The sequence below is a fragment of the Anoplolepis gracilipes genome, chromosome 14 (genome assembly GCF_047496725.1).
Source record: "Anoplolepis gracilipes chromosome 14, ASM4749672v1, whole genome shotgun sequence".
Taxonomy (NCBI): domain Eukaryota; kingdom Metazoa; phylum Arthropoda; class Insecta; order Hymenoptera; family Formicidae; genus Anoplolepis; species Anoplolepis gracilipes.
The window spans coordinates 5,430,960-5,445,589 of NC_132983.1; the positions used below are offsets into that span (position 1 = coordinate 5,430,960).

At 26.2% G+C, this 14,630-nt stretch overlaps 1 protein-coding gene across 2 annotated transcripts; it reads right to left on the bottom strand.

The window, feature by feature from the left end:
* Positions 1-2,482: 2,482 nt before the first annotated feature.
* Positions 2,483-11,986, bottom strand: LOC140672997 (cytochrome P450 4C1-like). Of its 2 annotated transcripts, none has more exons than XM_072905542.1 (13): positions 11,849-11,986; positions 9,145-9,439; positions 7,850-7,959; positions 7,515-7,605; positions 6,717-6,902; positions 6,419-6,512; positions 5,662-5,764; positions 5,374-5,473; positions 5,053-5,159; positions 4,875-4,943; positions 3,864-4,032; positions 3,296-3,475; positions 2,483-3,221 (listed from the first exon to the last, which is right to left on the bottom strand). In XM_072905542.1, the coding sequence occupies exons 2-13, from the start codon at positions 9,296-9,298 to the stop codon at positions 3,055-3,057; spliced, it is 1,530 nt and encodes a 509-aa protein (XP_072761643.1). In that variant the 5' UTR covers positions 9,299-9,439; positions 11,849-11,986; the 3' UTR covers positions 2,483-3,054. The 2 variants fall into 2 exon arrangements, with proteins under 2 accessions (XP_072761643.1, XP_072761642.1); XM_072905541.1 differs by having other exon boundaries at positions 9,145-9,363; positions 11,849-11,985.
* Between the last annotated feature and the right edge of the window lie 2,644 nt (positions 11,987-14,630).

The following is a 14,630-nucleotide window of genomic DNA, read 5'->3' on the forward strand; positions in this document are numbered from 1 at the left end:
GCACATTTGAGGCTTACTTATAATATCTCTAGTTCAAGAGTGCAATAATAATAATCAGAGTCTTATACTTGGAAGGCAAGTCTCATTTTCATTAAAGACCAAACAACACATTTGCTAAATGTTTATTTACACTCGGATTTGTTACATTTTTATATATGTTATAGAGGGTACATTCTTAAATGATACCTTGTTTGAACTTTATGGTGTCAGTTTGTTTTTGAAATATATGATTTTAAAATATTATAAAAGTAATATTTTTAGAAAAATAATTTAGTCTCAATAATTTTAACCAAGACATATGTTTTCAAAATTATTCATAAAATAAATGTCTCAATGATTTTAACCTTGATATAAGTTTACAAAATTTTTCATAAAATAAATGTATGAACAAAAGAGGAGCTCCGCCTGCATCGAAAAGTGTATATTGTCGATCGCTTCAGTAATTCGAAGATTTAATATTTGAAAGTCCAGGACGTGCATTGGGCAATTTAGTAATTCACCACGAATTACCTTTAGAACAATTTGCAAACACTCGTTTGTGCTTATTTTTTCTGAAAATTCTATTTTAATAGAAGTAACATTTCTTATTTTTATTTAGATAACATATTTATAGTTTATTAAAATAAAAGGGAAATAGTTCTGTGGCTTTCTTCGCCAGAAACTTTATCTCTCCTTTTTTAAACAAATTATAAATTTTTACTTAATAAGCGTATATGACTTTGATACAATAAGTAGTACGAGAAGAATAAAATTTTCATTCCAATAAATTTTTTTCTTTTGTCTAATCAACAGACTTAATTTATTAACATTGCTCTGTGCATACTTAAATCAGAACAAAGTTCATTGGTTAGTTTCGACAATAATTATCCTACAATCGCAACAAAATAATAGCATAATATCATGTAAGAGTACGAGGATCTTATTTAATGTTTATTAAGGTAAGTTCGCATTTGCTCTTATATATGATTAATCTAATAAGTCAAGTTGGTGTCATTAAAAAAGACTGACATTGAAAACGATACGATAATAAAACAAAATGTCAAGTCAGCGTCAAAAAAATTGTTGTGTAAAAGTGTAGTGTTAAAATGTATATAATATTGTTTAAATCTGCTTTTCTTTCTGCCAAAATAATATTATAACTTTTAAAATTGTATTTATTAAAAATAAAAAAATACAAACACTCTAAAATTTTATATTTTTTATTTAACATTATTACCTCACGTTGTTTTTAAAATATTAAAAATTTTATACAATGAGGATATAAAATTTATATACAATATTTATAAAGAACATATAAAAAAGGAGATATCACAAAAGTAAGCTTATTTAAAGTAGTTGTAGATAATCTTATTGGAGTATTTTGAATGTATTGAAACATGCTAATAAAAGAATACATTTGTATAATAAGTACTACTTTTCTTATTTCTAATCAACGAAATTTGTTCATGTATTTATTTAAGCTATCAAGAAACAGCCGGTTGTTTCAATTTTTTAGTAGATTTATTCGTCAGTCACTTATTAGGTAAATATCATATCTACATGTTGAATTTTTTACCGAAAGATAATTTTACTCATTATTTCAATCACCGAATAAAAATATTTCTGGATAACAATTTAACTCGTAGAGATAAATTTTATCAATAAATAGAACCATAGTTGCTAATATTTATCTGCAATAAATCTACCAAAAGTTGGTACATTCTATATAATTGGTTAATATCTGGCAATATTACTAAAATTTGGTAATTTAAAATACTGTGAATTAGATAGGCTAATAGATTCTACATATTCTCTATATTCTCTTTTATTATTTGTCGCTGAGGGTTTGTATGTTTCTTGATTTTGATTAAATTTTATACTTATGTATCTACATATAAAAGTATCAAGAGATCAATAATTTATCGAAAGATAATTAGTTTATATTTTATCTATCCACAATATTATTTAGAATTCTCAAGAAAATACCAAGTTTATAATACATCGTTGTAGCAAATAAAACAGACTTATAAAGAAAAATTTAAAAATTTTTAATTAATTAAAAAAGAACGAGCAAAGTTCGGTTCTTATCAAAAAATCTGTAATATTTATTTTATTTTTCACAAAAGCATCTTGTCCGTATTTATTTTCGTTAATCGTATAAATACGTGATATCAGGTTCTAGACTTAAAATACATTTATTTGGAAAAACATTTTGTATAATAAATAGACATTCTAATTACATTTAAACGTGTTCTTGTTTAAACATATAATAGCGAGCTCTTGTTTTTTCCCACAATTTTTCAGTTCTCTACCTTTGAAATATCATCATTCGCGATCAATCAAAGAGTGAAGATGAGGAGACGTGTCTACGAGACAAAACACACTTGTCTCGAGATAAAAAATCACGCGACATGTTTACAATGTACATTTTATTTATAATGTTAAACATATACAAAAACAATACAATGTGTATTTGTTTATAATGTTGAACATATAAAGTGCATGACGACTTTCTTTTATTTTTTCAATACATCTACTTCTTACACTTTATGATATCCGTGTTAATTTTAAACGGCTATTTGTGATTAATTGGGATAAATTTTATATACAACGGACGAGAAGGACATATTATTATATCAGTTTTCAATCGGATATCCTTCAAATATTTAACGGGCTCCAAAAAAAATAAAATAATTGCTAATAAAATAATAAATAATAAAAAATAAATAATAAATATAATAAATAATTGCTTTTTAAAATAACTGATTATAAGTTTCTTATTAACCAAAGCAGATTTAAGGCATATAATTATCATTTTAATGATTTACTTTCTCATGATTTTCAAAGTGCTTTATGTTTGAAATATCACCGTCCGATTGACGCTCGAAAAATAAAGAAGAGGATATACGAGGAATATATTCGTGTATTCCAGGACAAAAAACCACGTAACATGTTTACATAAACTATGTATATCTTCTTGATAATAATAAACGTATAATATGCGTAATAATTATTTTTCATTTTTACAATTAATCAAATTCTTATACTTATGATATCCGTGTTAATTTTAAACGGCTATTTGTGATTAATTGGGATAAATTTTATATACAACGGACGAGAAGGACAAAGTAGTAAATCGGCCTTCAACTGTAGATTTTTTAAGTAATCTACAGGTTCCAAGTAAAAATTGTGCACCAAAGATGCTATTGTAGCCTTCAACTCGAGCAAAGCGAATCGTTGACCTATCATGAAATTCAAAGTTTATCGACACTATTAAGAATTATCGATACAAGCAGAAACGAAAATAACAATTCACCTATACAATTCCTCGGTCCTGCGCTGAACGGTATATAAGAATATGGATGACGATTCTGTATTCTCTCCGGCAAGAATCTATCCGGATCGAATACTTCTGGATTTGGCCAAAAATTGGGATCTCGGTGAACTCCGTAGATATGAAGATGTATGTTCGTTCCAGCAGGTATGACATATGAGTCTGAAAGACGTATTATAAAATTACAGAATATTGAAATTTACCTAAATGAAGATTTCTTTTAAGAAAATGTACATAATATTATATTTTTAAAATGTTAAAGCATTTAAACTTATTTTACATTCGATAATATATACTTCGTGTATGTAACAATATGCAACAAAACATGGATTACATAATTTTATATGAATTTTGTATGAATCTGAATCATATAATAAAATTACAAAATATTGAAATTTACAAAAATATAAAATTAAAAAAAAAATTAAAGATACAAAATATTGGTATTTTTAAAATTTTAAAGCAATTTAATTTATTTTACGTTTGATAATTTATACTTCGTGTAATGTTACATGTTCAAAATATATAGAGCAAAAAAGTAATGCATTACGTAATTTTACATCTTCGGCAGCTTTTCGATATATTAAAAACACGCTGGGATACAAACGTAGCGCTTCCTTTAAACATCTTTCTAAATATGATAAATTTTGCAACGCTTTCATCGTTAGTTTCCCTCCGTTCTCTTGCATCACGGTATCGACTTCAACCCTTACACGTTCCTGTATTATTGATGATATTTAAAGTGTATTGTTTAATATTCTGGTTTACATGTACATACATACATATAAATTGTTCAGAAAATCAAAATAAATTTTTTATATTTATTTTGAAAATATTTTTTTTCGGTATATGTATATGTAAAAACTAATGTAAAGAGTGCCTCAAAATATTAAATGTCAAAAGTTTAAAAACGTGAGAGATTGATAAATTAAGAAAAGAAATGTTTTTGTAATTTGCCCGTGTTTATTGTGTTTTGAAGAATATCGCAAAAACCCATGTTAGCATATTCAACGAAATTAGAGTATATATGTGACATATTGCGACATTGTAATTAATTATTGTAGACTTCTGATGTGTAACTGTAATTAATTCATAGTAGAGAGGCAAAATTATAAACATAAACAAACTAAAGTACCAGGTTACAATAAAGAGCGATCTAAGCAATTATATTCAATATACATTCTTCTTTAAGATCAACTGTGATTGATTAATACCTTGTGGCCCACGACTTACAACATCTATTGTAGACGGCCCAACTTTCTGGTATCGCGTATTTATATAAATTTTTTAACTTTATTTTAGCAAGATTTCAATTCACTCTTTGTTCAAAACAAAGCAAAACCGAGCGATATTTGATCAATGAGTTTTTTCTTAGTTTTGATCTTTTATATACTCTCGAAGTTTTGATAATTAATTTCAAGACTTTCGGTATATAGAAAATATACATCGCAACAAAAACTTGATATCAGTACTATAGATCTGTACTATAATTATCCGTACAAAATTTTGAGTTAAATTTGTAATTTAAATAATATATTGCAATAATATTGAAAAAAAGTACCTGAATATTTTTGTGTTCAGCTAATAGTAACAAAGCAAACATCATATTCCTCGCTGTAGTATCGTAACCCTGTCAATCATCGTCATTAATTATTGTATTATTGTATTATGTATAACATAATACAATTATACATGCTTAAATACACTAAACGAAAAAAAAAAAGATTACTGATACGTACTTCGAACATAAAAGTATCGACTTCTTCTCTAATGTCCAAATCAGTTAATAAACCTTCTCGAGATGCCGCTATTAAAAGGTCCAACATAGCCAACTGCTTTTTCTTAACTTTTTAGAAATAAAAACAACATATTAGCTGAATCTCATTTTGCATTCTTTAATTAACATTGTTCTTGTATAAAATTCAAACTCTATTAGAAATAATAATGATTTAATTTTACGACAGACATAAGCTATATCATTACGCCAGATTACGTATGTTTACTACAATAATTTTAAATTACGCAAACAAGCTTAAATTAGAAGCTGATTTCTTACATACTTCCAAACACTTCGACATCATCTATCTCTTTGTCACTTTCAAGATTTTTCAAGTACCGACCATTGGTGCGCTCGTGATAAAGTTTTCTTTCCGCTATGATCTACACATACAAGTACGTAAGTATTAATTTTTTGTACTTAATAACAATAGCATAATACTAACAGCATAATGTGTTATTAATATTTTTGATTAATCATGTAATTTTACGGTACGAAGATTATAAGATTTCTGATAATATTACGCAAAAAAACAGTTTAAAGGATTGAAATAACATGATTTATAACGTACTTTTTCCGTAAATCCATGCAATATTTTTAAGAGTTTTTTTTGCTTTCTTCCTTGTGGCGATAACGAGAATAACAAATCGTTATAGAACCAAGGCCTAAAAACTCTAAAACGTAATTCAATAAAACTATATAATTTTAAAAATGATGTAATTGTGTAACAGTTTTATTTAAAGTTAGCGTAAATATTTAAAGTAAACTATAAGTGATTATAGAGAATATAAATAAAATTTATCTATGTCTGCATTTAGCAGAAAAAGTAAATTTAGATTAATGTTGGATCTAAGTGCAGAAACCAATCACAATAAAAAATCACTAAGCGCTCACTGATTTGCTTTCTCTGCTGAACGCAGTCTATGTTACGACAAAAATATGTAGCATTTCTTAAAACATTAACCATTTGTTTTAACTAAATTAGAGTAAGATAGATTCTTTGATGTAAATGTAATTTTTCTATAAATTTTATTGCACAATTTATTTTTTTTAATTTTGGTATATTTTAATGTTTTCAATATTTTTAATATTTTAAAGATTACAATATTATGAAATTAAACATTTAGCAAGTACAATATTTTGATTGCTAATAACTAATAATAAATAGAATTTCTGTTTTACACGAATTGTTCATACTAATTTTAGCTTTATATGATTATTAAATAATTAATCTATCTTTCAAATTGTATACATATAATTGCATACATAATTATAACATAAAGGAGAGATCATAAAAATTATACAATTATTTACTAAACATTAATTACCTATAAACTATTAGTTGGATTATATCATTTATCGCATTTCGATACTGTTGCTGGGACTCATCAAGGTTTTGCAGAGAAATGCCCATGGCAGTTTCTACGAGTGCATTTATCATATAAAATCATAAATAGGTCAAAGATTATTAGAGCTGAAGATTTTAAAAGTTAGAATATTATCTACTTTCATTGGAGTGTCGGTGTTTTGTGTTAGAATGAATTACCTTTTTATCTCAAATTATGATAACTTAGAATGAAATCCTAATACGAACACAGGACAATGGAAATTTTACAAAAGCCTTACCGCATATCGCATTTAACGTATGTTCACTAACAAATGATGATAAATCTTTTACTACTATTCCTCCAGCATCCTTCAACGATTTTGTCATGCAATTGCTCTCTTTAATCAAGATATCCACAAATTGATTTAATATATTGAAATGAAATGTAGGTGTTAATATCTTTCGCCGTGTTTGCCATTTAGTGCCTAAAACAAAAACAGTAAAATTATATGATAAAGAATTATAATAATATTATATAAAATTATTTTTTTCCTACTTTAATGTTTAATGGATCAATTTATAAATAATATATTAATTATCTAAAATTTATTCTTTTGTCGCAAAATTCACTTTTATAATCCTTTAAATTTTTTTTCTAAATCTTTTGACTGTAAAAGAATTAATAAATATTAACATAAATTTAATTGTTAGTTTGTAATTAAAGCTTTATTGATTGGGAAATAAAAATAATTTATTCAAAGTATATTACGTGCGCACGTTTAGTAGTGCTTATAATTTAATTAAAAAATTTTAATTAGAATATCTGTTGTCATTATTATTACTGCTGTTTGCTTGAGAATACATGTATCATAGCAAAATTATTCATTATTATAATCTTTACTTGTATATTTCTTTTAAATTTATTAGTTTTTGTAACGAAAAAGTTGTATAAGTTCATTATTTAAACGTATAAGATAATATTTAAGATAATATCTAATTGTAAAATTTTATTGGATTTTCTGTGATGGAGACAGATCTATGACAAACTGTAATAATAAAGAGCATGTACGCTCTATATGTTAATTTCATTACGTTACCTGTGCTGGTAAGAAGACCCGTGCCCAACCAAGCAACTAACATATCATACAAACGACTTTTCTCAATGTGCTTGGTGCTACTTAGTATCGTCTGAAATTACCGAAAATATCTTAAGAAAGAACATCAGTTTATTATGTCACTTTATCTTAGATACACAAATAATTTATTAATTATACCTCAAATTTTTATTTAAATTTGATCGAGTATCAATGTTTTTTTTTCATTTTCTATATTCTTTTTTTTTTACAACCAAAAATCTTATAAGACGCAATATTTTTAAATCTAGCTAAATCGTAATTCTATGTCTTCAAAAAAAATCAATCTTTTGTATTACCTCCACATCATCTGGATGACGGATGGAAACAACAGGCATGAAGAAAAGCCAGATTTTCGTAATGGGATAATATTTATTAGTTACTTTAAACAACAATTTCATTAGCTTTTCTAAAAATATATTATAAATATATAAAATTGTTGAGGAATTAATTTTGTCATTTTTATTGTTACTATTACTCAGATATTGAAAACATACTATAATGATAACTAGAAAAATGTATTGCAAATTGATAATGCAAAAAGTGCTAAGATGAATAATCTGTATGCAATAAATGTTAATAAGTATTTCAAAGTTGAAATTTGTGAATTTAACTTTTATTTGCATGTGCACGAATGACGAATCGTTTGTCTATTAGGGGAACTAGGTAGTCGAAAATTGATTATTTTATAGCATTTCTCGAAAGTACCGTTCTTCCTGAATAATATGCCGTTTGTTTTATATCAAAATTCGCAAAATTGTGAATTTGACAGCTAAAAAGGTCGAACGGTGCTCGGACTCGAATTCTTCAGATTTCGCCCGGTCGCAGGTAGGCGATTCTGTAGCTCGCTGACCGCTTTTCCAAAATTTCCCTTTTGTCATTTCGGATTATCCTATCGTACTTCCCCCTTGGGAAAGTTTAGAATCATTAGAATCATCTTATTACTTTTCCGGAGCTCATTGAGCAAGGTATGTATTAGTAATTGTACTTTGAAATGTATGAAAATCTTTAAACGTGTTTTTCTCGAAACTTATTTTCTCTTGGTTTTTCCCTAATTATGAAGAAACGAAGGTTCAAATCGGCTTGGAAAAATTACAGAATGTATAAAACATGTGTAATTTACCGCTGAACCTCCGGTACATTCTGTAAAAATTCGAGTTTTTAAAAAAAAAATTCATAAGTCGCGGTTTTATGGACAAAAATTTTTCGTTTTCAAAAAAATCGTCGTTTTTTGGCCACCAATTTAATAATTTTGTTTTTATTTTTTTTTTATAGATTCAGCGGAAAACTACAAGTATAAAAAAGAATATCCCGCAAGAAAAATTGGATTACCTCATCTGTTAAAGGTTCTACCACGGAAAAACCAGAAAAAAACGTTGAAATGTTCACTGTTGTGTCATGCCGGTTTTTAAATATATATACATTTAATGCCAACTTTTTTTCAACCTATATGATAGCAATAAACATTGGATAAAAGGATACATCTGTATTTGCTTACATTTCTTTACAACCGAGTCGCAAAGAAAAGTTTTATTACTACAATTTCGACTGCCTAGTCCCCTTAATGTCAATAAATTAGAAATTTTATATTTGCCTGCTGAAACTTGGACTTGCAATACATAGCCAAGAAACGGAAGACCTCGTGGTCCCGGTATGAGATTAATAAGTCGTCCATTTCTTCCATAATGCACATAATAATTACACACCAGTAAAATAAACATAAATAATAACAATATGGTGATAAACATTGTTTCCTGATGTGATATTCTTGACCAGTTAAGCTTTATCTTTTTAACTTCCTGTTTCTACAATCCTTTGGTTGCACGTGTGAAAAGATAAGTAATATTTGTTTACAACAAAACTGTTATAATTGTCTTGATATCCTAAGTCTACGAGAAAGAAAGAAAAAGAGAGAGGGAGAGGAAGAGAGAGAGAGAGAGAGAGAGAGAGAGAGAGAGAGAGAGAGGGAGAGAAAAGGAGTGATAAAGACAGAGAGAAAAATCATTGAAATATCTTAATCTTATAAATTTTACATAGTTAATAATTTTAAAGAGTTATAAATAATTATTAAATTCCAATCTCTAGTACTCAATTAATAGCAAGTAATGTAAGTAGAACGACCAAACTAGCCAATAATATCTTTATTTAATATTAAAACGACGTTTCGACCATTTGGTTGTGGTCCTTTTCAAGTTTAAATTCGAGTAAACAAATATGTATATCATTCTCCATTATCCCCGATTTTGGCCGACATAGTCATGGATGACCTAGAGTCATATTGTTTACATTCTTTAAGTTTTAACATCACCACCTATTATCGATATGTTGACGATATCTTCGCAGTAGTTCCGCGCATAGGCTTAGACGAAATAATAAAGACCTTTAATAATTTTCACCCCCGATTGAAGTTTACCGTTGAAATTGAACATAACAATTCCATTAGTTTTTTAAATACAACGATTATGCGTGTCGACAACACACTTATAACCAATCGGTTTAGGAAGCCTACATGGTCGGGAAGATACATTAACTTTCACTCTAACCACCCAACAAAGTACAAAATAAATACTATATACAATCTCGTTGATCATGCCTTACTACTCTCAGATGTCAGATTCCACAAAGAGAATATAAATATAGTTCATAAAACATTACGTAATAATTGTTTCCCTGAAAAATTTGTTGAGCGACACATACAAAAAAGAATATATGTTTTGAAGAATCGCAAAACCACTAACACTGATGAATCTATCAATAAATTACAACTAAAAAACTTTTTTATGTTGCTACCTTTTGTTAAAGATTTTAGTTCATGTTTGCGCCGATCAATACAAGACACGGGTTTGAGTGTAGCGTCGATAGTAACGAATAAGCTTAACACATTGATCAGACGTGGCAAAGATATGTTAAATATTGATAATAGAACTAATGTCATATATAAAATTCGTTGTAGGGATTGTGATGCGTTTTACATAGGCCAAACAAAAAGACATTTGCGCACAAGGCTTAACGAACATTGTAAAAATATCAAATTGCATCCTTCGTGTCAATTATTAAGCGTAATTAGTAAGCATAGATCGGAACTTGGACATAACTGTGAGTGGTATAGCCCAGAGATTTTACATAACGAGAAATTTATAAAAAAGAGAGAAATAGCAGAAATGTTTTTCATCAAGAAATTTAACAACAACACAATAAACTTATAAAAAGACACAGAAAATCTACATAATATTTATGACAAGATTATAAAGGTCGTCTAAAATGTTTTTTAAAAATCGACAGTTTAGTTTCGACATTAGTTTTGACAAGACGTGTTCCGTCACTTGTTGGTTCGTCAAATCAATATGTTTAACTAACTGCTACCTGTACAACACATTGATATACATCTTTGTTCACTCGAATTTAAACTTGAAAAGGACCACAACCAAATGGTCGAAACGTCGTTTTAATATTAAATAAAGATATTATTGGCTAGTTTGGTCGTTCTACTTACATTACTTGTTATAAATAATGTGATAAATTTATTTATTATAATAAAAAAGAAATCGTTCGGATAAATTATATAAAAAAATTTTTATCGTCTATTGTTTATAATTATGTTGCTATTTATAACATATAATTTCTTAAGATTCTAAAATAAAATTGCAAAATCTGATCATTGCTTCATAGTATCAAAATTAGGTCGAGTATTAATTTTTTTTTATTATTTAATAAATGTATCAATTATTTTAACATTGTTATAATTTTATTTATTTTATAAATATATAAAAAGAAATACTCTTAAGTGATCACATTCTAATGTCCGTTTAAAGTTTAGTTCTGTGCAAATTTGTGTGTGCGTATGTATTTTAAATCTAAAAATATATTTTTATTGATGAGCAAAGATAGTATTACTATATAATAAACTGAGTTATTAAGCATTCGCACACTGCAACAAAAAATTAATTTGAAAATTTTATCACGTTTTATCACAAATTTATTATCACGTTACACACACAAACACATTGTGTTTTGATATAATGTACAAATTATATAATTATCAACGATTATTTAATAGCGTTTCTGTTATGTTTATCTAACTGTTAAATATTAGTGCAAAAAGAATATAATATATTTATTAAGATTATAACAATAAGATTATAATAATTAAACAAAGTCAACAACTTGTAGTATTAGAAAAAAATTATGTATAAAAATCACGCACTTACATACACTAATTACATTATTAACTATAGTTTAAATGTTGCAATAAAAAGTTATAAAGTTTTACTTTACATAAATAAATATTACTCAATTACCTCATAGATTCTTTGAAGAGACGCGACGGTTCAATTCAAACACCACTCAAATGTTTAAAATGTTTTAAATAAAATTACAAATCTTTTCAAGCGGATACATGTGCTAGTACAACAATCTCCGCGAACTAAAAATGCACATCTGAGGCTTACTTATAATATCTCTAGCTCAAGAGTGCAATAATAATAATCAATCTTATACTTGAAAGGCAAGTCTCATTTTCATTAAAGACCAAACAACACATTTGCTAAATGTTTATTTACACTCGGATTTGTTACATTTTTATATATGTTATAGAGGGTACATTCTTAAATAAGACCTTGTTTGAATTTTGTGTCGTCAGTTTGTTTTTGAAATATATGATTTTAAAATATTATAAAAGTAATATTTTTAGAAAAATAATTTAATCTCAATAATTTTAACCAAGACATATGTTTTCAAAATTATTCATAAAATAGATGTCTCAATAATTTTAACCTTGATATAAGTTTTCAAAATTTTTCATAAAATAAATGTATGAACAGAGGAGGGGCTGCGCCTGCATCGAAAAGTGTATATTGTCGATCGCTTCAGTAATTCGAAGATTAATTCGAATATTTGAAAGTCCAGGACGTGCATTGGGCAATTTAGTAATTCACCACGAATTATCTTTAGAACAATTTGCAAACACTCGTTTGTGTTTATTTTTTTTGAAAATTCTATTTTAATATAGAAGTAACATTTCTTATTTTTATTTAGATAACATATTTATAGTTTATTAAAATAAAAGGGAAAGAGTTGTGTCGCTTTCTTTGCCAGAAACTTTATCTCTCTTTTCTTTAAGAAATTATAAACTTTTATTTAATAAGCGTATACAAGTTTGATATAATAAGTAGTACAAGAACAATAAAATTTTGATTTTTATAAATTTTTTTCTTTTGTTTAATCAACAGACTTAATTTATTAACTAAGAACTAAGTTCACTGGTTAATATTCACAATCGTTATCTTACAATTGTAACGAAATGATAGCACATATTATATAAAAGTACAAGGTTCCTAGCTAATGTTTGTAAAAACTAAATTTGAATTTGCTCTTATATATGATTAATTTAATAAGTCAAGTTCGTGTCGTTAAAAAAGACTGACGTTAAAACGATGCGATAATAAAACAAAATGTCAAGTGCGTCTCGTCAGAAAAACTGACATTGAAAACAGTGCAATAATAAAACAAAACGTCAAGTCAGCATCAAAAAAATTGTTATGCAAAAGTATATTGTTAAAATGTATATAATATTATTTACATCTGCTTTTCTGATTGCAAAAATAATATTATAATTTTTGTTATACACTTTTAATAACACAAAAATTGTGTTGATTAAACATGAAAAAATACAAGTATTATAAAATGTTATGTTTTTTTACTTAACATTAGTTTTGAACATTATTTTTCAATTATTAAAAATTTTATATAAGGAAGATATAAAATATATTAAGAATACATTTATAAAGGATATTTTATATAGTATAATATTATAAAAACTATATAAAAAAAAAGATATCACAAATGTAAGTTTATTTAAAAAAATATACACAATCACGTATTGTAGATTACTTTATTGGAATATTTGGAATGTATTGAAATTTGCAAGTAAATTTGTAAAATATATAATGGTGAAACTCTCTTTATAATGTATGACAGTATAACTTTTTTTATTTCTAATCAGTGATATTTTTTAATATATTTTTTTGAGCTATTAAGAAGAAGCCGGATGTTTCAACTTCTTAATAGATTTATTCGTCAATCACTTATTATTAGGTAAATATCATATCTACATGTTAAGTTTGTTACCGAAAGATAATTTTACTTATTATTTCAATCACCGAGTAAAACTATCTCTGGATAACAATTTAACTCGAGGTAAATTTTATCAATAAATAGAACCATAGTTACTAATATTTATCTGCAATAAATAATTGACGGATAATTTTACCAAGAAGTTGGAACATTCTATATAATTGATTAATATCTGGCAATATTATTAAAATTTGCTAATCTAAAATACTCTGAATTAAATAGGTTCTATATATTCTACATATTCTGTTTTGTTATTTGTCGCTTGAGATTTGTATTTTTCTCAATTTTCATTAAATTTTACATCTATCTACATGTGAAAGTAACGAGAGATCATCGAAAGTTAAATATTTTTTCTATCTATTATTTAAAATTTTCAAGAGAATACCAAGTTTATAATACATTGTTGTAGCAATTAAATCAGAATTATAAAAAAGAATGTCAAAATTTTGAATGAAATAATTAAAAGAGAATGCGCAAAGTTTTGTTTTTATCAAAAAATCCGTAATTTTTATTTTATTTCTCACAAAAATATCTACTTTTTTTAAGGAACTAAATTTATTCTGTGTTTATTTTCGTTAATCGCATAAACATATAATATCAGGTTCTAGGTGTATAATACGTCTATTTGAAAAAACATTTTGTATAATAAATAGACATGTTAATTACGTTTAAACATGGTTTCGTTTATAAGTATAATAGCGAGCTTTAGTTTTTTTTTATAATTTTCCAGTTCTCTACTTTGTAATATCATTATTCGCGATCAATCAAAGAATGTAGATAAGGAGACACGAGAAATACACAGAATTAAATTAAAACTTATTTCTTAATATTTTGATTTTTATGTGCAGAGATATAAATAAATTCTTAATAAGTTACAATAAATTTTTTCTATTTATTTTAGAAATGTTTTAATTAAATTGGAATATAGAAATAAATATATTTACATAT